The sequence below is a fragment of the Cottoperca gobio genome, chromosome 10, assembly GCF_900634415.1.
Source record: "Cottoperca gobio chromosome 10, fCotGob3.1, whole genome shotgun sequence".
NCBI lineage: Eukaryota > Metazoa > Chordata > Actinopteri > Perciformes > Bovichtidae > Cottoperca > Cottoperca gobio.
This window is the reverse complement of record NC_041364.1, coordinates 12855502-12883041: the sequence shown is the minus strand read 5'-3', so window position 1 is coordinate 12883041 and position 27540 is coordinate 12855502. Positions and strand designations below refer to the sequence as shown.

Sequence of the window (27540 nt, the reverse complement as noted above, 5' to 3'; positions counted from 1 at the left end):
GAATTTTGTGCAGTAAATGTGTTATTATACAGACTTTACTAAAATAGTTTTTTCTTGTTTTGATGTCGCTTATGAATCTCCCGTTGCTCTAATCTGATGCCATTATATCCTCTTCCTTTGCATCAACTGCTGATCACTGTCAACCCATTGTTAACGTTTGCTAAACTTCATCATTGAATAATGTATCATAGAACAATAGCACACATCATGTTTAAAACTGTATCTCGATGTTTAGATCGTCAAGTTTTCAATCTTTAGAATTACAAAGAGAATAGTTTTTTCTCAAAGGTTTTGAGCACTTCAAAGTATTTACATGTATAAAGAAAATTATGAATTTCATCTTTTTTTACTTTCTCCCATCTTAACCCAGTATGGAATTTAAGAAAAGTAGCCTACTGGAAAAAATATATATGTATATATGAGCACAACTTTACTCAATGAGTGACATAACATTGTTGGACATCGGTTCTCATGCGTGTTTGAGATCAAATATAACAGTAGCAGAAGTAATCTAGAATGAAAGTGGTCCCCTTTGGTCTTCATGACATAGTTTCTGTACTTTTTCTAATTTTTTGGAAAGCTGTCTCTTCCTGAGAAACAGTCAAACAACTTCAAGTTTGTATTACTTAAATCCATCACAAGTGGTCCAATGGTTTTACATCTTGTCTCAGTAGTCATGTTTAAAGTAACCATAAGATATTAAGCACTTTTTATTGTTTCTTTACTGACAAATAAGTGTAATTTAACTGATATTATAAATGTGGAAGAAAAAAAAAACCAACATCGTCTTGTTATACCTAAACTAGCACTCATGGTGTCAGTGTGTACCAGCAAACGAGAGGGCACGGTCATTCTCCACCCTTCTGTCTCAACGAATTTAAAGACTGACTCTGCTGTTGTAGCATAGTTGAAGAAACGCTTCTTGTAGGACTGCGATGTGACCGTTATTTTATTGGAAGACATTACGAATACATCGTTGATATATTTTGATCTATTTCGTAATATTTGTTTTAGTGTGTATGTGTTGATCCTTGCAGTACCAATGGATTACAGCAGATTTGCGCTGCTCTACGGCCTTGCTTTTATTTTTCTTGTCCTCCACCCCATCTATGGAGACATGAGCTACTCTGTCCCGGAGGAGGTGAAACGTGGATCTGTAATTGGGAATATCGCTAAAGATCTGGGACTTGATGTGGGCAGACTGTCTGCTCGTAAGGCCCGTATCGATACGGAGGATAATAACGTTCAGTACTGCAGCGTAAACCTCAACACCGGAGATTTGATCGTACAAAAAAGGATTGACAGAGAGGGGCTTTGTGCGAAAAAGACAGCATGTGTTTTAAATCAGGAACTCGTCCTGGAAAATCCACTTGAACTGCACCGTGTTAGTATCCGCGTTCAAGATATTAATGATAACTCACCGCAGTTTAAAGAGGAGTCACTTAATTTTGAAATTCAAGAATCAGCGGACAAGGGTGCACGTTTTCTTCTGGATGAGGCGCACGATGGAGACATCGGAGAAAATGCTGTTCAGAGCTACTCACTTCAGCAGAATGATCATTTTAAACTAAATGTGAATACAAAGGGCGGTGGACGAAAATATAGTGAATTAGTTTTAGACAAAGAATTAGACAGAGAGGACAACAAAGACATTATGTTGTTGCTCACTGCATTTGATGGAGGCTCTCCTCAGAGATCAGGTACTGTAGTGATACACGTCACTGTGCTGGATGCTAATGATAATGTACCAGTGTTTAGCCAGACCATCTATAAAACCAGTCTGCCTGAAAACTCTCCATTAGATACGATTGTACTTGTAGTGAGCGCTTTTGATGCAGACGAGGGAGTGAATGGTGAAGTTATTTACGGATTTGATCACGTTTCAGATGAAAACCAAGATTTCTCTCTTAACCCTAAAACGGGAGAAGTTAAAGTGGCTGGATCTATTGATTATGAAAAAGAATCTTCATATGAAATGCAGATCAGCGCCAAAGATGGTCTAGGATTGGCGTCATATGCAACGTTAATGATCGAAATTACAGATATTAATGACAACGCCCCAGTGATATATCTGAAATCACTGACTAACCCCATACCTGAGAACGTGTCACCTGGTACAGAGGTGGGCATCATTAACGTGCAGGATAGAGACTCTGAGAATAACAGACAGGTCCGCTGCTCCATTCAGCAAAACGTCCCTTTTAAGTTGGTTCCTTCTATTAAAAACTATTATTCTCTGGTGACCACAGGACAACTGGACCGTGAACTAGTGTCTGACTACAACATTACAATCAGTGCCACTGACGAGGGCTCTCCACCTCTGTCCTCCTCTAAAACTGTTCAGTTATCTGTAGCAGACATCAACGACAACCCACCTGTGTTTGAGGAACAGTCGTACAGCGCATATGTGAGTGAGAATAACAAACCTGGCTCCACTTTATGTTCCGTTACTGCTCGAGACCCCGACTGGAGACAAAACGGGACAGTGATTTATTCTCTGTTACCTGGTGAGGTGAACGGTGCCCCGGTGTCCTCCTATCTCTCTGTTAACGGAGACACGGGGGTGATCCACGCTGTGAGGTCGTTTGATTATGAACAGTTCAGGAGTTTTAAAGTCCATGTGACGGCCAGAGACAACGGTTCTCCTCCGCTCACCAGCAACGTGACCGTCAGTGTGTTCGTGTCGGATGTGAACGACAACTCTCCTCAGATACTGTACCCCGCCCCGGAGGGTAACTCCTTCATGACCGAGCTGGTCCCTAAAGCTGCAAACGGAGGCTCTCTGGTGTCCAAAGTGATAGCAGTGGACGCAGACTCCGGACAGAACGCCTGGCTGTCCTATCATATAGTCAAATCCACTGATCCGGGACTTTTCACTATTGGTCTCCACAGCGGAGAGATCAGGACACAGCGGGACATTTCTGAGTCTGACAGCATGAAACAGAACCTTATTGTGGCAGTGAAAGATAACGGACAGCCCTCTCTCTCTGCCACCTGCTCCATGTATTTACTTATCTCTGATAACTTGGCTGAGGTGCCAGAACTGAAGGATATTTCTTATGATGAGAAGAACTCCAAACTGACCTCTTATCTGATCATCGCGCTGGTGTCCGTGTCCACCTTTTTTCTGACCTTCATCATCATCATCCTGGGTGTGAGGTTTTGTCGCAGTAGAAAGCCCAGACTGTTGTTTGATGGAGCAGTTGCCATCCCCAGCGCTTATCTCCCTCCTACTTACGCAGATGTTGACGGCACAGGAACTTTACGCAGCGCTTACAATTATGACGCCTACCTGACAACAGGTTCTAGAACCAGTGACTTTAAGTTCGTGTCATCTTACAATGACAACACACTGCCTGCTGACCAGACTCTGAGGAAAAGTCCATCCGACTTTGCTGGAGTATTTGCAGATTGTGATTCTTCTCCTGAGGTAGGGACGATATATATTTTTAATAGTGTTCACAATACATTATGATGATGGCTAAAGGATTTATATATCAGTATCATTTCAGAAAGTTTTTTAGGGGATATAAGTCTAAAGATTGCCGTGTATCTGCTGACATGATATCCATTTATGCTCTACTAAAAGGACATCATTTTAAATGATGTTGCCTTTGCTCAGTCCATGGTGCTGAACTCTGATATTGTGATGTATTTTAGCGGCTTATTTACCTCTCCCTTTAATTCTGTTGTCATTTTCTCCTACTTGAGTTGTATTTCATTGAATTTGCATTTTCTAAAATATTTCGGTTTCCCACATTGTCTCTGTTTGAACATGCTGTTGCTCATATTTGATATAGTTGTATCAAGATCTTTAGAATTGACACTCAGATAGAGCTGCTTAGTTTTTATTGATATTGAAACATTGTCAGAGTCTTAGTGACTTGAAGAATTAGCCTCTGTGTCCATTCTGCTTGAGTATAGTTTTCTTTTTCTGTGGTGGCCTTGAGTGATGTACATAAGAAAAACGTCTTATCCCTTTAATTAATATAATACAACTTATTCATATAATATGTATCCTTTGTTATGGTTTTGCATGATTTCGTATTAATGTATTATTTTCCTTGGTACATAATATTATATTGTATTGTCCATGGTCAAACCTACAAAACTGACTCGATAAGTTATACTCACAATCATTTTGGCTTTGAATAATCATTATTCTCCTGGAATCAATTTATAAAATATTAGATGTGCTTTATAAAGGTCTGATGTTTATAGGGCATATTTAAGGCACATTTGTCATGTAGAAATTAAACTTTTCTTGACAGTGATACTGGAGTGCACAAAAGTGCGCTTGAGAGGGACAGAAAGTGTTCAAATCATATCTCTATTCAAATACAAAGAAATGCAACCACTTGTTTGATAAAGCACAAAAGCAGAACTTGATATTTTTTTGGTCAAACTCGGATAAAGTCCTATCTGATGTATTTTACAGTTCCAATGTAATACTTCAAATGGAAGCATTGTTTTCCTGATCTTTGTAAAAGCTGTTGGTCAGCCTGTCTGAAAGTATGAAACATTTCAGATTTATATTAGTGAATATAGCACCATATTTAAAGCTCTTTCTTAAAACACGTTTCTTCTTTCACTGATGTTTACAACAACAACAACAACAACAACAAAAGTACTATTGTGCTGCTCATCAGGGTAGATTCAAGCATTTATACAAATACCTTCTTTTGGAGAGAAATATATATCTGGTGTTTTTGTCTCCATGTCGTCAAAAACATTTCAGGACGATCAATAAACCATTAGACCTGTATCACTACAGTGCATTATTATAAAGTAAAAAACTGTCTGTGATATAGTCAGAGACACAAAATGCTTCAATTTACACTCTTAACATTAAACTTATGGTTGAATCTCTTTAATCACATTTGCTGTAATGCTGAAATAATGTTGTTTACATATGTTAAATCTTACCCATCACAAACTAGAGTGTCAACACAAATATGATACAAGAAGATATCTAATAACAATTTCCCTATTTTACGTGATCCCATCTTTACCCATACAGGTGGAAATTGGAAGGCAAGCACATCAAGGGAAGGGGAACAAATCTGACGTCAGTTTAAGCAGTGAGGGAGGGACATAACATTTTTGGGATATCATAGCTTTTCACACGGCATGTACATATTTTATTTTAAAGGAAACATCTGTTGAAGTGTTTCTCCTCTTAGTGTATGTGCGGTATCTATATTGTCGACTTGCCAAATATCATTTGAAAGTATTGGATTGTTTTGGAGACACCGTTTGATTAGTTTTATGTTGATCCCAACTATGTGTTGCTTTTATTTTACATCACAAGGTGGCAAAGCAATCCTTGTGTCTTGTTATACCCAGAGAAATACTCATGGTGTCAGTGTGTACCAGTAAACGAGAGGGCTCGGACATTCTCCACCCTTCCGTGTCAGCGAATGTAAAGACTGACGCTGCTGTTGTACCGTAGTTGACAAAAAGGCTTCGTGATATGACCGTAATGTGAAGATTTTGTATATAGGAGGAACTCTCAGCTGTATATCTTTGTGATACTTGGTAGCAGTAATGGTCTTACTTCTAGTACCAATGGATTACAGCAGATTTGCGCTGCTCTTACGGCCTTGCTTTTATTTTTCTTGTCCTCCACCCCATCTATGGAGACATGAGCTACTCTGTCCCGGAGGAGATGAAACGTGGATCTGTAATTGGGAATATCGCTAAAGATCTGGGACTTGATGTGGGCAGACTGTCTGCTCGTAAGGCCCGTATCGATACGGAGGATAATAACGTTCAGTACTGCAGCGTAAACCTCAACACCGGAGATTTGATCGTACAAGAAAGGATTGACAGAGAGGGGCTTTGTGCTAAAAAGGCAGCATGTGTTTTAAATCAGGAACTCGTCCTGGAAAATCCACTAGAACTGCATCCGTGTTAGTATCCGCGTCCAAGATATTAATGATAACTCACCGCAGTTTAAAGAAGAGTCACTTAATTTTGAAATTCACGAATCAGCAGGTTAAGGGTGCACGTTTTCTACTTGGATGAGGCAAAAGATGGAGACATTGGAGAAAATGCTGTTCAGAGCTACTCACTTCAGCAGAATGATCATTTTAAACTAAATGTGAATACAAAGGGCGGTGGACGAAAATATAGTGAATTAGTTTTAGACAAAGAATTAGACAGAGAGGACAACAAAGACATTATGTTGTTGCTCACTGCATTTGATGGAGGCTCTCCTCAGAGATCAGGTACTGTAGTGATACACGTCACTGTGCTGGATGCTAATGATAATGTACCAGTGTTTAGCCAGACCGTCTATAAAACCAGTCTGCCTGAAAACTCTCCTCTGGATACATTGGTGATCACAGTGAGTGCTACTGATGCAGACGAAGGTTTAAATAGCGAAATTACATATGGATTTGATCATGTTTCAGATGAAAACCAGGTGTTCTCTCTCAACCCTAAAACATGGAGAGCTTAAAGTGGCTGGATCTATTGATTATGAAAAAGAATCTTCATATGAAATGCAGATCAGCGCCAAAGATGGTCTGGGATTGGCGTCATATGCAACGTTAATGATCGAAATTACAGATATTAATGACAACGCCCCAGTGATATACCTGAAATCACTGACTAACCCCATACCTGAGAACGTGTCACCTGGTACAGAGGTGGGCATCATTAACGTGCAGGATAGAGACTCTGAGAATAACAGACAGGTCCGCTGCTCCATTCAGCAAAACGTCCCTTTTAAGTTGGTGCCTTCTATTAAAAACTATTATTCTCTGGTGACCACAGGACAACTGGACCGTGAACTAGTGTCTGACTACAACATTACAATCAGTGCCACTGACGAGGGCTCTCCACCTCTGTCCTCCTCTAAAACTGTTCAGTTATCTGTAGCAGACATCAACGACAACCCACCTGTGTTTGAGGAACAGTCGTACAGCGCATATGTGAGTGAAAATAACAAACCTGGCTCCACTTTATGTTCCGTTACTGCTCGAGACCCCGACTGGAGACAAAACGGTACAGTGATTTATTCTCTGTTAGCCCGGTGAGGTGAACGGTGCCCCGGTGTCCTCCTATCTCTCTGTTAACGGAGACACGGGGGTGATCCACGCTGTGAGGTCGTTTGATTATGAACAGTTCAGGAGTTTTAAAGTCCACGTGACGGCCAGAGACAACGGTTCTCCTCCGCTCAGCAGCAACGTGACCGTCAGTGTGTTCGTATCGGATGTGAATGACAACTCTCCTCAGATACTGTACCCCGCCCCGGAGGGCAACTCCTTCATGACCGAGCTGGTCCCCAAAGCTGCAAATGGAGGCTCTCTGGTGTCCAAAGTGATAGCAGTGGACGCGGACTCCGGACAGAACGCCTGGCTGTCCTATCATATAGTCAAATCCACTGATCCGGGACTTTTCACCTATTGGTCTCCACAGCGGAGAGATCAGGACACAGCGGGACATTTCTGAGTCTGACAGCATGAAACAGAACCTTATTGTGGCAGTGAAAGATAACGGACAGCCCTCTCTCTCTGCCACCTGCTCCATGTATTTACTTATCTCTGATAACTTGGCTGAGGTGCCAGAACTGAAGGATATTTCTTATGATGAGAAGAACTCCAAACTGACCTCTTATCTGATCATCGCGCTGGTGTCCGTGTCCACCTTTTTTCTGACCTTCATCATCATCATCCTGGGTGTGAGGTTTTGTCGCAGGAGAAAGCCCAGACTGTTGTTTGATGGAGCAGTTGCCATCCCCAGCGCTTATCTCCCTCCTACTTACGCAGATGTTGACGGCACAGGAACTTTACGCAGCGCCTTACAATTATGACGCCTACCTGACAACAGGTTCTAGAACCAGTGACTTTAAGTTTCGTGTCATCTTACAATGACAACACACTGCCTGCTGACCAGACTCTGAGGAAAAGTCCAGCTGATTTTGCTGAAGCGTTTGCAGATTGCGATTCTTCTCCAGAGGTAGGAACACGTGTAAATGATCGTTTGACCTTTTTTCCTTTTCCCTTTCAGACAATGTTATGCTCTGTCGGTGTATGACGTTGGTTGACACTCGTCAACGATTTTCAACAACTTTTATTTGTTAAATCAGGTTTAAGTTAAACGTTACTTCTCTAATGCATTGATATTGGGTTTCTCTTTATGGTTTCTTTATATTTATAGTCCTACTTTGAGCGTGACAGTGGCTATTTGAGCATGTGGAAATTTGAAATTGTTTGACTTTTTAGTTCCTGATTTACTGATCCCTTTCTCATGTTTTGGTGGACATCTGTTTCCAGTGCTTTCATCTTATTTTTTGCCAAGATTTGTTTTTGAATTTACCAAATATCTGTTTATTAGCTCCACTACACACATTCTTTGCATATTGCATATGTGAGTACTTTCTTAGTGTTTGGGTCGAAACATTAGGGATTGTTTCTTTACTTTGTCTCGTATGTCTTTTCACCTCCTCTATTGTTCTGGTCTCTGTGTTTAACTGTATAATCGTCTTCATACTCTAATTTATTCACCTAATATTTTAACAGCAGTATGCCTATATTTTACACCATTTTGTTGGTGTTCGTGTTGAATCCAAGATAGGATTGAAATGAGTTAATTATCTTTGTATTTATGTGTTTAACCAGCACTGGTGTGTTCGTCTGTGTATCTTGATTAGAGCTGCATCGTGTCTCTGTCCTTGGTGCTGAACCTTGTTGTTGCTCCGTTTTCAGGGAAACTGACATCTGTCTTGTTACTTTGTTGCCATTTGAAAATAGAAAAATACATTGTTATAGATTGTAGTTTCCTTCATGATCAGACAAATTAATTATTTTAATTAACGTTGGATTTCTCCATGGTCTTTTATGAGGAAAAAGGGTGAAAAGAAACACATGAGCTGTCTCGTCAGTCAGTAAAGTTTATTGTATTTCATTTGCTTCCCAATCTTCTACGAATTAACTCAGTTCAAAGTTATCTACAGTTTATGTTTAACAACTTTCAGTGCTAGGTCAACAATTAGTTAGTTTTCATTTCAAGAAAATAAAGCACATCTCAAAAGTAGGTGCATTAGGTATTTTCCTTTGACAACTGCTGAACTAGTTTTGTCCCGTTTCATAATGTTGTCTTTATTCATTTATTTTATATTGTATAATTATTACTGTTATTATTATGACAAATATTTAACAATGACTGTATTGCTTAGTTTTACATTTCCAAACATTGTACCAATCACCAACTTACATATGTTTGTAACTTTCAAAACCATTACACACAAATGTCTTTAGCTCTTGGCAGAGATTTCTGACAGATCTGAAATACAAGCTGAAGAACATCCACTAATATCCATCTAGTAGCTCAACCTATTACTTTTAGTGTGTCAGTTGACTTGATTACCTACATCTCTCGAAAAGTTGTGATGTGCGAATCCTGCATCTACACGGACAGTCCAACAGCCAGACATACAGACAGGCAGGCAGACATACATACATACTTCTCTTAGACATTATCTGGCATTTAATCGCAGAAACAAAGCTACTAGACCGGGGTGACTGGCGGTTGGATTTGTTAAATGTAAAGTGACCGATAGTATATCAAGTATTGATCGTGTAACAATAATGACACAGTCTGTGGTCAGACATTGTTTTTACATAAACATTTAGTGAATGTTTTCTTACTATTAACACTATGAAATGCTTAAACCTGATTTGAGTTCTTGTTTGTAAAGTCTTATAACACAAATAACCACTATCTCACTTATTATTAAAACAAAGAACAAAAAACATATTATTTCCTTTATGATACTGTTTAATACATTATTTAATAGTTATTTGTATTCAAACATGAAAGGTGAAATGACAGGACAGTGGATTTCAAAATAAATTGCTATATTTCATGTGTACTCACGGTGTCACTATAGACCAGCAATGGAGTCAAATGTTCATCCTGCTTTGCACACCACCCATTATTTGCATCGACCATCCCTGTCTTCTGAACAGCTTTCAACAAAGACGATACATGCTTGGGAGACACATGCATTGGTCGAATAACGTTATTTCTAAATCTCGAAACTGAGTTGTTTTGTTTTGTGTAGTACTGTCTGAGAATGATGAATATACGGAGCTTTCTTCAAAGCTATGGTTTTGTGTTTTTCTTTGTTACGGTGCAGTACGCACACGGGGACCTGAGCTATTCTGTGCAGGAGGAGCTCAAGCGCGGATCTGTTATTGGAAATATCGCTAAGGATCTGGGACTGGAGGTGGGCAGACTGTCTGCTCGCAGAGCTCGTGTTGACATGGAAGGAAACGACAGACAATATTGCGAGATTAATCTTCGAAACGGAGATTTAATGGTTGCGGAAAGAATAGACAGAGAGGAGCATTGTGGAGAAAAGCCTTCGTGTGTTCTGACATTCGACTTGCTGTTAGAGAACCCACTGGAGCTTCACCGGTTGTCGCTGCAGGTGCAGGATATAAACGACAATGCACCGATTTTCCCGAAGGATATTGTAAAGCTTGAAATCACAGAGTCAGCTGACAAAGGAGCTAGGTATCGCATTAATGCAGCACACGACGCAGATATAGGCAAGAACTCAGTTGAAAGCTACATTTTGCAACAAAACCCCCACTTTGTGTTCAGTATTCAGACGACAAATGTTGGCAGGAAATATGGTGAGTTGGTTTTAGATAAAGAGTTAGACCGAGAGGAGCAGCAGGAAATGAAATTATCGCTCACAGCTGTGGATGGTGGTTCTCCTCAGAGATCCGGGACTGTAGTCATTCACGTCATTGTACTTGATGCTAATGATAACGCCCCAGTTTTCACTGAGTCTGTATATACAGCCACATTGCCGGAAAACTCACCAATGAAGACGACAGTTATAACTATTAGTGCATCAGACGCAGACGAAAGCGTGAACGGAGAGGTTACATATGAATTTAGCCGACTCTCTGATAAATCACAGAAGCTTTTCTCACTAGAAGAGAAAACTGGAGAAATTATTGTGACAGGTCACATAGATTATGAAGAGGGATCTAAATATGAAGTGTTTGTTGAGGCCAAAGATGGTTACGGTCTCTCTTCAGAAGCAAAAGTGATTATTGAAATCACTGATGTAAATGATAACGCCCCAGGGATATATCTGAAATCACTGACTAATCCCATACCTGAGAACGTGTCACCTGGTACAGAGGTGGGCATCATTAACGTGCAGGATAGAGACTCTGAGAATAACAGACAGGTCCGCTGCTCCATTCAGCAAAACGTCCCTTTTAAGTTGGTTCCTTCTAATTAAAAACTATTATTCTCTGGTGACCACAGGACAACTGGACCGTGAACTAGTGTCTGACTACAACATTACAATCAGTGCCACTGACGAGGGCTCTCCACCTCTGTCCTCCTCTAAAACTGTTCAGTTATCTGTAGCAGACATCAACGACAACCCACCTGTGTTTGAGGAACAGTCGTACAGCGCATATGTGAGTGAAAATAACAAACCTGGCTCCACTTTATGTTCCGTTACTGCTCGAGACCCCGACTGGAGACAAAACGGTACAGTGATTTATTCTCTGTTACCCGGTGAGGTGAACGGTGCCCCGGTGTCCTCCTATCTCTCTGTTAACGGAGACACGGGGGTGATCCACGCTGTGAGGTCGTTTGATTATGAACAGTTCAGGAGTTTTAAAGTCCACGTGACGGCCAGAGACAACGGTTCTCCTCCGCTCAGCAGCAACGTGACCGTCAGTGTGTTCGTATCGGATGTGAATGACAACTCTCCTCAGATACTGTACCCCGCCCCGGAGGGCAACTCCTTCATGACCTGAGCTGGTCCCCAAAGCTGCACACGGAGGCTCTCTGGTGTCCAAAGTGATAGCAGTGGACGCAGGACTCCGGACAGAACGCCTGGCTGTCCTATCATATCGTCAAATCCACTGATCCGGGACTTTTCACTATTGGTCTCCACAGCGGAGAGATCAGGACACAGCGGGACATTTCTGAGTCTGACAGCATGAAACAGAACCTTATTGTGGCAGTGAAAGATAACGGACAGCCCTCTCTCTCTGCCACCTGCTCCATGTATTTACTTATCTCTGATAACTTGGCTGAGGTGCCAGAACTGAAGGATATTTCTTATGATGAGAAGAACTCCAAACTGACCTCTTATCTGATCATCGCGCTGGTGTCCGTGTCCACCTTTTTTCTGACCTTCATCATCATCATCCTGGGTGTGAGGTTTTGTCGCAGTAGAAAGCCCAGACTGTTGTTTGATGGAGCAGTTGCCATCCCCAGCGCTTATCTCCCTCCTACTTACGCAGATGTTGACGGCACAGGAACTTTACGCAGCGCTTACAATTATGACGCCTACCTGACAACAGGTTCTAGAACCAGTGACTTTAAGTTCGTGTCATCTTACAATGACAACACACTGCCTGCTGACCAGACTCTGAGGAAAAGTCCATCTGACTTTGCTGAAGCGTTTGGAGATCCTGACATCTCCCCAGAGGTACGAATAACTGTAAATCTATGATTTTGTTAGGTTTTCATCCAAAGTCACACTGCATTTTTTTTTATAACCTCAACAAATTGGTGCAAATTCAATGTTTTAAAATCGAAATTTTCTCTTTTAATCAGTTGATACAATTTCAGCAACACGTATTTTATTACATCATTCCTAAAGGTTTTATTTGCCCATTTTCTCAGGTGTTCAATAGATTTCCAATAAGTTTCTTTTTGTATCTGACACTTTGCTTGATTTGTCATACAAAACCTGCCAATCATAGAAATGAAGTGACAACTTGCGTCAAATACAAGGGTTGTAAAAAAAAAATTCACAATATTGACAACACCTGATAGTGTCAGAAGCTAAATCTCTCTCAAGTTAAGTTTCAAGTTTTATTTGTCATATGCAAGTTAACACAGGGTCAACAGTACAATGAAATGTGTGCGAGAGAGACAGCATGTCAGCTCAGCAAAATCAGCTAAATTAAATTATATATATGAAATATTTTAGTACTATATGCAATTGAGTTCAACAATAATAATTACAAAAAAAAACGTATGTACATATATGAAGTAGAACAAAGGGGTGTTGTACAGTACATAATTATATTTACTTATATTTACTTTGTGCATACAGCAAGTGAGTGAGTGTGTCTGTGGGTCTGGAGGTTGAGAAGCCTGATGGCTTGGTGGTAAAAACTGTCCCTGAGTCTGGTGGTGCGTGCAGCCAGGCTCCTGTATCCAGGCTCCAGTATCGTCTGCCTGACGGTAACAGGGAGAACAGTCTGCGTGCTGGGTGGCTGTGGTGCTTTATGATGCTTTGTGCCTTCCGAAGGCACCGCTGGCTGTTGGAAATTGTCCTGAATGGCCGGGAGATTGTTGCCAATGGTGTGCTGTGCCGCCTTAACCACTCTCTGAAGTGTTTTGCGGCTTTGAGCAGAACAGTTCCCGTACCAGACCGCTATACAGCCCGTCAGCAAACTCTCGATGGTTCCTCTGTAGAAGTTTGTGAGGATGCTGGTGTTCATGCCAAACTTCCTCAGTCTTCTCAGGAAATAGAGCAGCTGACGAGCTTTCTTGGTCACTGTGTCTGTGTGGAGTGTCCAGGAGAGGTCCTCAGTGATGTGCACACCGAGGAACTTAAAGCTGCTGACCCTTTCAACCTCAGCATCACCGACATGGATGGGGAGGTGTACACCCCCCTTCTGTCTCCTGTAGTCCACGATCATCTCTTTAGTCTTGCTGACATTAAGAGAGAGGTTATTTTACTGACACCAGCTGTGCAGTATCTTCACCTCCTCTCTGTAGGCCATCTCATCATTGTTCGTGATGAGGCCCATGATGGTCGTATCGTCAGCAAACTTGAAGATGATGTTTGAACTGTGCTTGGCAGCACAGTCGTAGGTGAACAGGGAGTACAGGAGGGGGCTGAGCACACAGCCCACACAGTTCAGTGTCAGCGAGGTAGAGGTGTGGCTGCCGATTCTCACCACCTGGGGCCTGCCCGTCACGAAGTTGAGTATCCAGTTGCAGATGGAGGCCTCCAGTCCAAGATCAGCGAGTTTAGTGATCAGTTTAGAGGGAATAATCGTGTTAAATGCGGAGCTGTAGTCTATGAAGAGCATTCTCACATATGTATTCCCCCTGTCCAGGTGGGTGGGTGTCTCAAAGTGTTTGGGAGGATACAGACAGACAGTATTATGGGTGCAAGGTTTGTTTTCATGATTAAGACCGTGTGAGGTCAACTTATAAATCATTACACTTGTCTTGTAAACATTAGACTCATAATGATCTACTAATTTCCAGTCAGATAAAATTCAATTAAATAAAATATATCATGAAGTTATACTTAAGTTTTCATAATGTTATCATTATATTTGTATATTTTAGTGAATTCTGAAGAACAAATTGATTCAGGCCTCCATTTAGCAAAACACATCAAATATATATGGTGTTGAAAAATATTCCATAAACAGTAGGATTTCTAATTTGGACCAACTGACTCTCTAGATTTCTTTTTACTTTCTTTTAATAGGATTAAGAGAGAATATAGCACGCTCATTCGAGAATAAATGTGCGTCATATCTTTCTCACCTGTGCACATATTCATCTCTCTCAGAGCAGAGTAATGTTTAGGTAAGCTGTGATTTTATGCAGCAGTCCTTTGCAGTATGTCCACTTTGTAAGTGTTTAAATGTGTCTGTACGCCTTTCAACAGATATGATTTGTTTATATGTTTTACTCTCTTTCTTTGCATCTTGATACATTATAAGGACATGTTTTTTATTTGAGGTTACCAAGTGCCTAACTGTACCAGGGCAATGACATGTCAGTGATACACTTTACTGTGGCTGCATGCTCATATTTCATTATGAGACTTTGCGTTTTATTTTCAGTCAAACATAGTTTCATACACCCATTACCTGTATTGTGTTGTGACAGTGCATAGAAGGGAACATTAATTGACATAATTCCTCTATCAGTTTAAGATGCAACTTGTACTATAATACCAGTTAAACTACTGCTACTACTGTAACTAGTAATCGTAATAATTGTATAAATACATTCTGCTATTTCTTCATTCCACTCATGGTGTCGCTATTGGCCAGTCTACGTGAAACATTTCCACTCCACCCTCTGGTCTATAGACCAATAAACGGGTGATTTTGCAAATGCTTTTAGTCCTAGGATGCAACCAGAGTAACGGAGGTGCTGTCAGTTTTCTTTGACTGAACTGTGTAGTCTTTGTTGAATTTGCAATACAAACGAGGACAGTTTTCTCTAACAAACGCATCACCATGATGGGGCTCAGACTGAGCTGCTTCGTTTTCTTTCTATTGTGGCAAGCAGTGAATGGGGACGCGAGCTTTTCCTTTCAAGAGGAAATGAAGCGCGGATCCATTTTTGGGAATATAGCGAAGGATCTTAACCTGGACTTGGGTAAACTGTCTGCAAGGAATGCCCGTGTTGATGCTGCAGGGAATCGCAAACGTTATTGTGACATCAATCTCAGCACTGGAGATTTAATTGTTGCCGACAGGATTGACCGCGAGGAGCTTTGTGGAGAAAAGCTGTCGTGTGTAATAAAACGCGATCTTGTACTGGAGAATCCTCTGGAACTGCATCCGTTCAGTTTACACATTCAAGATATTAATGATAACTCTCCACAATTCAAAGAAGAATCAATACATATTGAAATTCGAGAGTCTGCAGTCAGGGGAGCTCGTTTTGTGATTGAGGAGGCGCACGATGCGGATGTAGGACAGAATTCAGTTCAGCAGTACAACCTTAAAAATAATAATAATTTCATTTTGGCCGTTGATGAAAACACAATAGAGCTTGTTCTTGAAAAGGAGCTTGATCGTGAAAAACAACAAGAGATCAATTTGCTCCTCACAGCTTTAGATGGAGGCTCTCCTCAGAGATCAGGTACTGTAGTCATACACGTCACTGTGCTGGATGCTAATGATAACGCCCCAGTGTTTAGCCAGGCCGTTTATAAAGCCAGTCTGCCTGAGAACTCTCCTGTAGACACTGTAGTGGTCACAGTGAGTGCGACTGATGCAGACGAGGGAGTCAATGGAGATGTGACGTATGAATTTGGACATGTTTCAGAGGATGTGAAGAGAATTTTTAGTATTGACCGTAAAAATGGCAAAATTAAAGTTAATGGTGCGATTGACTTTGAAACTGCGACAACGTATGATTTGCGTATTAAAGCAAAGGATGGATTGGGATTATCGTCATACACAAAGGTAACCGTTGTTGTTACAGATGTCAATGACAACATACCTGTAATCTATGTTAAATCTCTGACTAATCCAGTACCTGAGAATGTTTCACCTGGTACAGAGGTGGGCATCATTAACGTGCAGGATGATGATTCTGATCATAACCAATTGGTCCGCTGCTCCATTCAGCAAAACGTCCCTTTTAAGTTGGTTCCTTCTATTAAAAACTATTATTCTCTGGTGACCACAGGACAACTGGACCGTGAACTAGTGTCTGACTACAACATTACAATCAGTGCCACTGACGAGGGCTCTCCACCTCTGTCCTCCTCTAAAACTGTTCAGTTATCTGTAGCAGACATCAACGACAACCCACCTGTGTTTGAGGAACAGTCGTACAGCGCATATGTGAGTGAAAATAACAAACCTGGCTCCACTTTATGTTCCGTTACTGCTCGAGACCCCGACTGGAGACAAAACGGTACAGTGATTTATTCTCTGTTACCCGGTGAGGTGAACGGTGCCCCGGTGAACTCCTATCTCTCTGTTAACGGAGACACGGGGGTGATCCACGCTGTGAGGTCGTTTGATTATGAACAGTTCAGGAGTTTTAAAGTCCACGTGACGGCCAGAGACAACGGTTCTCCTCCGCTCAGCAGTAACGTGACCGTCAGTGTGTTCGTGTCGGATGTGAATGACAACTCTCCTCAGATACTGTACCCCGCCCCGGAGGGCAACTCCTTCATGACCGAGCTGGTCCCCAAAGCTGCACACGGAGGCTCTCTGGTGTCCAAAGTGATAGCGGTGGACGCGGACTCCGGACAGAACGCCTGGCTGTCCTATCATATAGTCAAATCCACTGATCCGGGACTTTTCACTATTGGTCTCCACAGCGGAGAGATCAGGACACAGCGGGACATTTCTGAGTCTGACAGCATGAAACAGAACCTTATTGTGGCAGTGAAAGATAACGGACAGCCCTCTCTCTCTGCCACCTGCTCCATGTATTTACTTATCTCTGATAACTTGGCTGAGGTGCCAGAACTGAAGGATATTTCTTATGATGAGAAGAACTCCAAACTGACCTCTTATCTGATCATCGCGCTGGTGTCCGTGTCCACCTTTTTTCTGACCTTCATCATCATCATCCTGGGTGTGAGGTTTTGTCGCAGTAGAAAGCCCAGACTGTTGTTTGATGGAGCAGTTGCCATCCCCAGCGCTTATCTCCCTCCTACTTACGCAGATGTTGACGGCACAGGCACTTTACGCAGCGCTTACAATTATGACGCCTACCTGACAACAGGTTCTAGAACCAGTGACTTTAAGTTCGTGTCATCTTACAATGACAACACACTGCCTGCTGACCAGACTCTGAGGAAAAGTCCGTCCGACTTTGCTGAAGCGTTTGCAGATTGTGATTCTTCTCCTGAGGTAGGATCAGGTGTCACTTATTGTTTGACCTTTTTTGCTTCTCCTTTTGATCCACATTTAGACGCTGTAGGTGTATTCTGTTTGACACTCGTCAAAAATGCTCTTGTTAAATGTTACTACTCTGAAACATTGCTATTGGGTTTCTCTTCGTGGTTTCTTTAAATGTATGCATACCTTGAGCGAGACAGTGGATATTTCAACATTTGAAATATTGAAGTGGTTTATTGGCTTTTTAGATCCAGATTTAATAATCATTTTCTCAAGTTTTGATAATGGATTCAGAAAGCATCTGTTTTAGCTACACTCTACACATCTCACATATATGTGAGCACTTTCTTAGTGTTTAGGTTGAAACATTAAGGGTTGTCCCTCTACTTTGTCTCATATATTTTTCCTCTTCTCTATTGTTCTGTCCTCGGTGTTTAACTTTATTATTGCCCTCTTACTTTAAGCCAGGGGTTTCATCAGAGGAAACCTTTCCAAGGTCCGATAGAAGTCGGGTAGGGACAGAAGCTGATGTTGATTCTTAAGGGAATTATCACACTGCATTTCGATAAGTTCTAATTGCAGACTCTCTTCCACTTCTCCTGCATTTGTCAGGAAGGGAGTGGAGATCAGATTGATTTCTTTCTCAATGAAAGAAAAATCTTGGAATCGCTGACTGAATTCTGTCATGAGAGGCGTGATCACAGACACACAATTCTCCTTTTGATCAGAAACGTTGGCCTTTGGAAAGGCAAGTTTGATTTTGAACAGCGTGGGGACGTGCGCAACATTGAAGTTGTGTAGTTGTGTCTCGCAGAGACAGAGTACCAGCTGGTCTTTGCCTTGTAGGGTCTTATTCACTGCGTTGAGATGACCAGTAAGATCAACTAAAAATGGCAGGTCTGCCAACCATAGAGGGTCACTCAGCTCATGAAGACGTCGGTCCTTCTCTTTCAAAAACAGCTCGATTTTTAATCTCAGGGAATAAACCGTAATTTAGCCAGTGCACATCAGAATGGTAGAGAACCTTCCCGGTATTCAGCATCAACATCAGATGGGAAAGCTTGAAATTCTCTGTGGTAAAGTCCTCGTGCTCGAATTATGTTGACAGTATTCACAACAGTGTTCATCACATCGCCTAGCTGGACTGTCTTGGCACAGAGGGCTTCTTGGTGGATGATGCAGTGCATTTTAACAGCCTCACCTCCACTCTCTCGCACCTTGGTGCGCACCATAGAGGTCATTCCTTTGCGCTTGCCTGTCATAGCTGGAGCCCCATATGTTGTTATTCCACATAGTTTATCCCATTTAAGTCCCATTTTGTCAATTGCAGCTGACACAGCTTCAAACATATCCTGACCCGTTGTTGTGCCCTTTAGACTCCTAAGATCAAGCAGCTCTTCCATAATGCAAAAAATTATCGTCAACTCCCCGCAAAATAAATAACAGCTGTGCGTTGTCTGTGGCATCTTTGCTCTCATCACATGCGGTCAAGTAACAATCAAAGCACAAGCTTTATCTGACACTTGATGTTTTAAGTTAGTCGACAAGTATTTGATTCGCCGTACATTCGTTTCTGGACATGTTAACGTTGTTTAATTCCTGCATTTCTTTCAGGGTACATTATCCCTGCGACTTTAGTGAGACACTGTTTTATGAAGTCACCGTCTGAGAAAGAGTTGAGCTAGCTCGTTGCTGGCTATTGTGGCATTTTCTTGTGTTTTGTTAGCACGGGAAAAACACTGTTGTTGAGCTAGCAGGCTAGCTGACATTTGCTCGCAAGTTTCATATCTGGGCCATATTCCATTATACTTTTAGAATTTGCTGCGGGCCAAACACAAATGGATCAAGGGCCGGGGGGGCGTAGTTTGGACAACGCAACTCTAAGCTATTCACCTAATCGGTTATTTCTGGTAAACATATATTTTACATTATACATATATTTAGAAAAGTCCATCAGGCTTTGCTGGTGCCTTTTGAAGATAGTGATCCTACTCCTGAGGTAGGCAAACGTTTCCCATAATCTCTCTCTGACTCTTAAGACTTTGTTAATAAGGCATTATTCTCGTCTTTTTTTCCAAAACAATTTAATTGTTAATTGTCCTCATACGTTTTGGGGATTTTGGTTTGATTGTAATCATTTTAATATTAAATCTCTCCGTCTATCTTCTTTTGGTGAGGACCTGTTGAACAGCGTTGTAATCATCTGTTTGGAGGCCTTGACCTCAACCCCCCTCTCTTCCCAACATAATAATACATCCACACTCACACACTCTTGTTCAGTAGGCCCACGCTGTAACTTCTTTGGCCAAATGATTGAAACATATGTTGGCTGTTATGTCTATGTTTTATTGTAGTATACAGTATGTGTCTATTTGTCCACAAAGTTTCTCTCTTCAGGGGAAAAGCCTTTTGAAAACTGCTCCACGTTTCTCTGTCCATGGTGCTGAACACAGTTTTATCTTATAGTTGCAGTTTTTGAGCCAATTCACCTCCGTTTTCCGTGTCGTTAGTTTGAAAAGAGAGGTTGCAGTATTATGTAAAATAAATTATTTATATTTTAATAATTTTATTGTGTATTTTTATTTATTTATTTTACCCTAAATTACATGTAACCATCATATCTCGGTTCATAGTTGTTGTATGGTTCTCTCCAAAGGTATCTCTTTCAAACCCATCTAAAGAAAACCTTGGATCTCAGTGTTATACCTCAAAAAGTACTCAAGGTGTCAGTGTGCACTAGTAAATGAGATTGCACGTTCATCCCCACCCATTTATGTCGACAAATTTAAAACCAGCAGTTACCACTATTGTGCAGCACTTGACTAAACGCGCTTGGTATTATCACTGCCATGTAACGACTTGTAATATCCAAGGAAATCAGGATTACTTCGTTGATACATTTTGTTGAAACCTTGAACGTTAGGATTTTTCTGTTTCGCCTTAACAATGAGAGCCTTGAGGTTTGTCCCTCAATGCTACGGCCTTGCTTTTATTTCAATGTTCATCCAGCTCGTCAATGGAGACATGAGCTACTCTATCCCGGAGGAGATGAAACGTGGATCTGTAATTGGGAATATTGCTAAGGAAATGGGACTTGATGTGGGCCGACTGTCTGCTCGTAAGGCCCGTATCGATACGGAGGATAATAACGTTCAGTACTGCAGCGTAAACCTCAACAACGGAGATTTGATCATACAAGAAAGGATTGACAGAGAGGGGCTTTGTGCTAAAAAGGCATCCTGTGTTTTAAATCAGGAACTCGTCCTGGAAAACCCACTAGAACTGCATCGTGTTAGTATCCGCGTCCAAGATATTAATGATAACTCACCGCAGTTTAAAGAGGAGTCACTGAAAATTGATATTCAGGAATCTGCGGACAAGGGTGCACATTTTCTACTGGGAGAGGCGCACGATGGAGACATCGGAGAAAATGCTGTTCAGAGCTACTCACTTCAGCAGAATGATCATTTTAAACTAAATGTAAACTCGAAATCTGGCGGACGGAAGTACTGCGAATTAGTTTTAGACAAAGAATTAGACAGAGAGGACAAACAAGACATTATGTTGTTGCTCACTGCATTTGATGGAGGCTCTCCTCAGAGATCAGGTACTGTAGTGATACACGTCACTGTGCTGGATGCTAATGATAATGTACCAGTATTTAGCCAGACAGTTTATAAAACCAGTCTGCCTGAAAACTCTCCTCTGGATACATTGGTGATCACAGTGAGTGCAACTGATGCAGACGAAGGTTTAAATAGCGAAATTACCTATGGATTTGATCATGTTTCAGATGAAAATAGTAACGTGTTTTCTTTACACCATAAATCGGGAGAGGTGAGAGTAGCTGAATCTATTGATTATGAGAAAGTGTCATCCTATGAAATGCAGATCAGCGCAAAAGATGGTCTGGGATTAGTTTCATACGCAACATTGATTATTGAGGTTATTGATATAAATGACAATTCCCCAGTTATTTATGTGAAATCATTGTCAAATCCCTTTCCTGAGAATGTGTCACCTGGTACAGAGGTGGGCATCATTAACGTGCAGGATAGAGACTCTGAGAATAACAGACAGGTCCGCTGCTCCATTCAGCAAAACGTCCCTTTTAAGTTGGTTTCTTCTATTAAAAACTATTATTCTCTGGTGACCACAGGACAACTGGACCGTGAACTAGTGTCTGACTACAACATTACAATCAGTGCCACTGACGAGGGCTCTCCACCTCTGTCCTCCTCTAAAACTGTTCAGTTATCTGTAGCAGACATCAACGACAACCCACCTGTGTTTGAGGAACAGTCGTACAGCGCATATGTGAGTGAGAATAACAAACCTGGCTCCACTTTATGTTCCGTTACTGCCCGAGACCCCGACTGGAGACAAAACGGTACAGTGATTTATTCTCTGTTACCCGGTGAGGTGAACGGTGCCCCGGTGTCCTCCTATCTCTCTGTTAACGGAGACACGGGGGTGATCCACGCTGTGAGGTCGTTTGATTATGAACAGTTCAGGAGTTTTAAAGTCCACGTGACGGCCAGAGACAACGGTTCTCCTCCGCTCAGCAGCAACGTGACCGTCAGTGTGTTCGTATCGGATGTGAATGACAACTCTCCTCAGATACTGTACCCCGCCCCGGAGGGCAACTCCTTCATGACCGAGCTAGTCCCCAAAGCTGCACACGGAGGCTCTCTGGTGTCCAAAGTGATAGCGGTGGACGCGGACTCCGGACAGAACGCCTGGCTGTCCTATCATATAGTCAAATCCACTGATCCGGGTCTTTTCACTATTGGTCTCCACAGCGGAGAGATCAGGACACAGCGGGACATTTCTGAGTCTGACAGCATGAAACAGAACCTTATTGTGTCAGTGAAAGATAACGGACAGCCCTCTCTCTCTGCCACCTGCTCCATGTATTTACTTATCTCTGATAACTTGGCTGAGGTGCCAGAACTGAAGGATATTTCTTATGATGAGAAGAACTCCAAACTGACCTCTTATCTGATCATCGCGCTGGTGTCCGTGTCCACCTTTTTTCTGACCTTCATCATCATCATCCTGGGTGTGAGGTTTTGTCGCAGTAGAAAGCCCAGACTGTTGTTTGATGGAGCAGTTGCCATCCCCAGCGCTTATCTCCCTCCTACTTACGCAGATGTTGACGGCACAGGAACTTTACGCAGCGCTTACAATTATGACGCCTACCTGACGACAGGTTCTAGAACCAGTGACTTTAAGTTCGTATCATCTTACAATGACAACACACTGCCTGCTGACCAGACTCTGAGGAAAAGTCCATCTGACTTTGCTGAAGCGTTTGGAGATCCTGACATCTCCCCAGAGGTACAAACAACTGTAAATCTATGATTGTATTCGGTTATCGCATTAGATCATTCCTAAAGGTTTTCTTTGCCCATGTTGTCAGGTGTTCAATAGATTTCCAATAAGGTTCCTTTAGGATCTTACAGTGTGCTTGCTTGTCATACACACCTGCCAATCATAGAAATGAAGTGAGAACTTGCATCAAATACAAGTGTTAGGACCCTTTCTTTGGTCTAGGGGTGCACAGGGAGTAACATAAAAAGGTAATGTAAATAAGAAAGGGTCACACCCTTTAAAGTGTAACAAGGTAACTTAATTTATTCAAAAACAGGTTGCAAGCAAAAACATGTAACACACAAGCAACTCAGCATCTGGGTCTCAGAGGCCACAATAATAAACAAAAACCCACACTATGTGGAAACGAAAGCTCACTAACCTGTCAAATTAAAATCACAATACTAAGCTCCCTACCTCACAGTAAACAGGAGACAAGGGAACAAGGCAGAGAACCCCTACCAGCTTCTTTAAACAACACTAAAACTAGTAAACAATGAACCACACAGTCCTATAGCACGAGCAAGGCCGACAGCTCCTGTGCCAGCAAGGCAGGGAAATCAAAAGAGAGAGATCAATGGCTCCACAAAGGTTATATGGCCCCACTGATTACTAATGGAGCTCAGGTGTGGGAAGAGGCGTGGCCAACCTGAAACAGGAGAAAATAAACGCACAGCTCTCTTGCAAGAGGCTAGGAGAGGCAGTGGAACGTAACAACAAGTGTTGTAAAAATAACAATGTTTCACATTATTGGCAACACCTGATAGTTTCAGAAGCTTGATCTCTCTCAAAGTGTTTGGGAGGATATATGACAGACAGTATTCAGGGTGCAAGGTTTGTGTTCATGGTTAAGACCGTGTAAGGTCAACTTATAAATCATTACAGTTGTCTCGTAAATATTAGACTATTAACGATCTACTAATTTCCAGTCAGATAGGTTTCAATTAAATAAAATATATCATTAAGTTATACTTAAGTGTTCATATTGTTATCATTATATTTGTATATTTTTAGTCAATTCTGAAGAAGAAATTGATTTAGGCCTCCATTTAGGGAAACACGTCGCACATTTAAGGTTTTTAAAAATATCCCATAAACAGTGGGATTTCTAAGTTGGAGGAACTGAATATCTAGAATTTTTTTGTTTTAACTTTCTTTTAGTAGGATTAAGAGAGAATATAGCACGTTCATTCAAGAATAAATGTGCGTCACATCTTTCTCACCTATGCACATATTCATCTCTCTCAGAGCAGAGTAATGTTTAGGTAAGCTGTGATTTTATGGAGCAGTCCTTTGCACTATGTTCACTTTGTAAGTGTTTAAATGTATCTGTACGCCTTTCAACAGATATGATTTGTTTTATGTGTCACTCTCTTTATTTGCATATTGATGCATTATAAGGACATGTTTTTTATTTGAGGTTACCAAGTGCCTAACTGTACCAGGGCAATAACATGTCAGTGACACATTTTACTGCGCTGCGTGCTCATATTTCATTAGGAGACTTTGCGTTTTATTTTCAGTCAAACATAGTTTCATACACCCATTACCTGTATTGTGTTGTGACAGTGCATAGAAGGGGAAATTAATTGATATAATTCCTCTATCAGTTTAAGATGCAACTTGTACTATAATACCAGTTAAACTACTGCTACTACTATAACTAGTAATCGTAATAATTGTATAAATACATTCTGCTATTTCTTCATTCCACTCATGGTGTCGCTATTGGCCAGTCTACGTGAAACATTTCCACTCCACCCTCTGGTCTATAGACCAATAAACGGGTGATTTTGCAGTTGCTTTTAGTCCTAGGATGCAATCAGAGTAACGGAGGTGCTGTCAGTTTTCTTTGATTGAACTGTGTAGTCTTTGTTGAATTTACAATGCAAACGAGGACCGTTTTCTCTAACAAACGCATCACCATGATGGGGCTCAGACTGAGCTGCTTCGTTTTCTTTCTATTGTGGCAAGCAGTGAATGGGGACGCGAGCTTTTCGTTTCAAGAGGAAATGAAGCGCGGATCCGTTTTTGGGAATATAGCGAAGGATCTTAACCTGGACTTTGGTAAACTGTCTGCAAGGAATGCCCGTGTTGATGCTGCCGGGAATCGCAAACGTTATTGTGACATCAATCTCAGCACTGGAGATTTAATTGTTGCCGACAGGATTGACCGCGAGGAGCTTTGTGGAGAAAAGCTGTCGTGTGTAATAAAACGCGATCTTGTACTGGAGAATCCTCTGGAACTGCATCCGTTCAGTTTACACATTCAAGATATTAATGATAACTCTCCACAATTCAAAGAAGAATCAATACATATTGAAATTCGAGAGTCTGCAGACAGGGGAGCTCGTTTTGTGATTAGAGGAGGCACACGATGCGGATGTAGGACAGAATTCAGTTCAGCAGTACAACCTTAAAAATAATAATAATTTCATTTTGGCCGTTGATGAAAACACAATAGAGCTTGTTCTTGAAAAGGAGCTTGATCGTGAAAAACAACGAGAGATCAATTTGCTCCTCACAGCTTTAGATGGAGGCTCTCCTCAGAGATCAGGTACTGTAGTCATACACGTCACTGTGCTGGATGCTAATGATAACGCCCCAGTGTTTAGCCAGGCCGTTTATAAAGCCAGTCCTGCCTGAAAACTCTCCTGTAGACACTGTAGTGGTCACAGTGAGCGCGAACTGATGCAGACGAGGGAGTCAATGGAGATGTGACGTATGAATTTGGACATGTTTCAGAGGATGTGAAGAGAAGTTTTAGTATTGACCGTAAAAATGGCAAAATTAAAGTTAATGGTGCGATTGACTTTGAAACTGCGACAACGTATGAGTTGCGTATTAAAGCAAAGGATGGATTGGGATTATCGTCATACACAAAGGTAACCGTTGTTGTCACAGATGTCAATGACAACATACCTGTAATCTATGTTAAATCTCTGAATAATCCAGTACCTGAGAATGTGTCACCTGGTACAGAGGTGGGCATCATTAACGTGCAGGATGATGATTCTGATCATAACCAATTGGTCCGCTGCTCCATTCAGCAAAACGTCCCTTTTAAGTTGGTTCCTTCTATTAAAAACTATTATTCTCTGGTGACCACAGGACAACTGGACCGTGAACTAGTGTCTGACTACAACATCACAATCAGTGCCACTGACGAGGGCTCTCCACCTCTGTCCTCCTCTAAAACTGTTCAGTTATCTGTAGCAGACATCAACGACAACCCACCTGTGTTTGAGGAACAGTCGTACAGCGCATATGTGAGTGAAAATAACAAACCTGGCTCCACTTTATGTTCCGTTACTGCTCGAGACCCCGACTGGAGACAAAACGGTACAGTGATTTATTCTCTGTTACCCGGTGAGGTGAACGGTGCCCCGGTGTCCTCCTATCTCTCTGTTAACGGAGACACGGGGGTGATCCACGCTGTGAGGTCGTTTGATTATGAACAGTTCAGGAGTTTTAAAGTCCACGTGACGGCCAGAGACAACGGTTCTCCTCCGCTCAGCAGCAACGTGACCGTCAGTGTGTTCGTAGTCGGATGTGAATGACAACTCTCCTCAGATACTGTACCCCGCCCCGGAAGGGCAACTCCTTCATGACCGAGCTGGTCCCCAAAGCTGCACACGGAGGCTCTCTGGTGTCCAAAGTGATAGCGGTGGACGCAGACTCCGGACAGAACGCCTGGCTGTCCTATCATATAGTCAAATCCACTGATCCAGGTACTTTTCACTATTGGTCTCCACAGCGGAGAGATCAGGACACAGCGGGACATTTCTGAGTCTGACAGCATGAAACAGAACCTTATTGTGGCAGTGAAAGATAACGGACAGCCCTCTCTCTCATGCCACCTGCTCCATGTATTTACTTATCTCTGATAACTTGGCTGAGGTGCCAGAACTGAAGGATATTTCTTATGATGAGAAGAACTCCAAACTGACCTCTTATCTGATCATCGCGCTGGTGTCCGTGTCCACCTTTTTTCTGACCTTCATCATCATCATCCTGGGTGTGAGGTTTTGTCGCAGTAGAAAGCCCAGACTGTTGTTTGATGGAGCAGTTGCCATCCCCAGCGCTTATCTCCCTCCTACTTACGCAGATGTTGACGGCACAGGAACTTTACGCAGCGCTTACAATTATGACGCCTACCTGACGACAGGTTCTAGAACCAGTGACTTTAAGTTCGTGTCATCTTACAATGACAACACACTGCCTGCTGACCAGACTCTGAGGAAAAGTCCATCCGACTTTGCTGATGTATTTGGGGACTGTAATGGCTCTCCTGAGGTAGGGACATGCTTCATATAATCTGTCCAGTTTTTTTTGATTAGTGAATTTTGTTATCTCCACTGTTTTCAACCAGCCGGATACATTTCACGTCTCTGTCCTTGGTGCTGATAGCATTGTACTGATACATTGTTGTGGCCCTTGAATACTTTACAATATTCTGTTGTTGTTTTTTGTCTCGCTGAAATTTCTTTCTCAAGGCTACATTTTCGAAAAATATTTAGGTTCTCTTGTTTTGATACTG

The 27540-nt window shown here is 41.8% G+C and overlaps 2 protein-coding genes and 3 pseudogenes across 2 annotated transcripts; all 5 read left to right on the top strand.

Moving 5' to 3' along the window:
* The first annotated feature begins 877 nt into the window (after nucleotides 1-877).
* LOC115015057 (protocadherin beta-15-like) lies at nucleotides 878-3475 on the top strand. The gene has a single exon (XM_029442221.1). The coding sequence runs from the start codon at nucleotides 1043-1045 to the stop codon at nucleotides 3473-3475; it is 2433 nt and encodes an 810-aa protein (XP_029298081.1). The 5' UTR covers nucleotides 878-1042.
* Nucleotides 3476-5356: 1881 nt separating this feature from the next.
* LOC115015056 (protocadherin beta-15-like) lies at nucleotides 5357-8723 on the top strand (annotated as a pseudogene).
* A 1364-nt stretch (nucleotides 8724-10087) lies between these two features.
* On the top strand, nucleotides 10088-12505 carry LOC115015055 (protocadherin beta-15-like; annotated as a pseudogene).
* Nucleotides 12506-20573: 8068 nt separating this feature from the next.
* On the top strand, nucleotides 20574-22991 carry LOC115015054 (protocadherin beta-16-like). Its single transcript, XM_029442219.1, has one exon. The coding sequence runs from the start codon at nucleotides 20574-20576 to the stop codon at nucleotides 22989-22991; it is 2418 nt and encodes an 805-aa protein (XP_029298079.1).
* Nucleotides 22992-24910: 1919 nt separating this feature from the next.
* LOC115015052 (protocadherin beta-16-like) lies at nucleotides 24911-27317 on the top strand (annotated as a pseudogene).
* The last annotated feature ends 223 nt before the right edge of the window (nucleotides 27318-27540 follow it).

Excerpts from the sequence above, each read along its gene's own strand:
- LOC115015057 (XM_029442221.1), top strand. The coding sequence starts at position 1,043 with ATGGATTACAGCAGATTTGCGCTGCTCTACGGCCTTGCTTTTATTTTT.
- LOC115015054 (XM_029442219.1), top strand. The coding sequence starts at position 20,574 with ATGAGAGCCTTGAGGTTTGTCCCTCAATGCTACGGCCTTGCTTTTATT.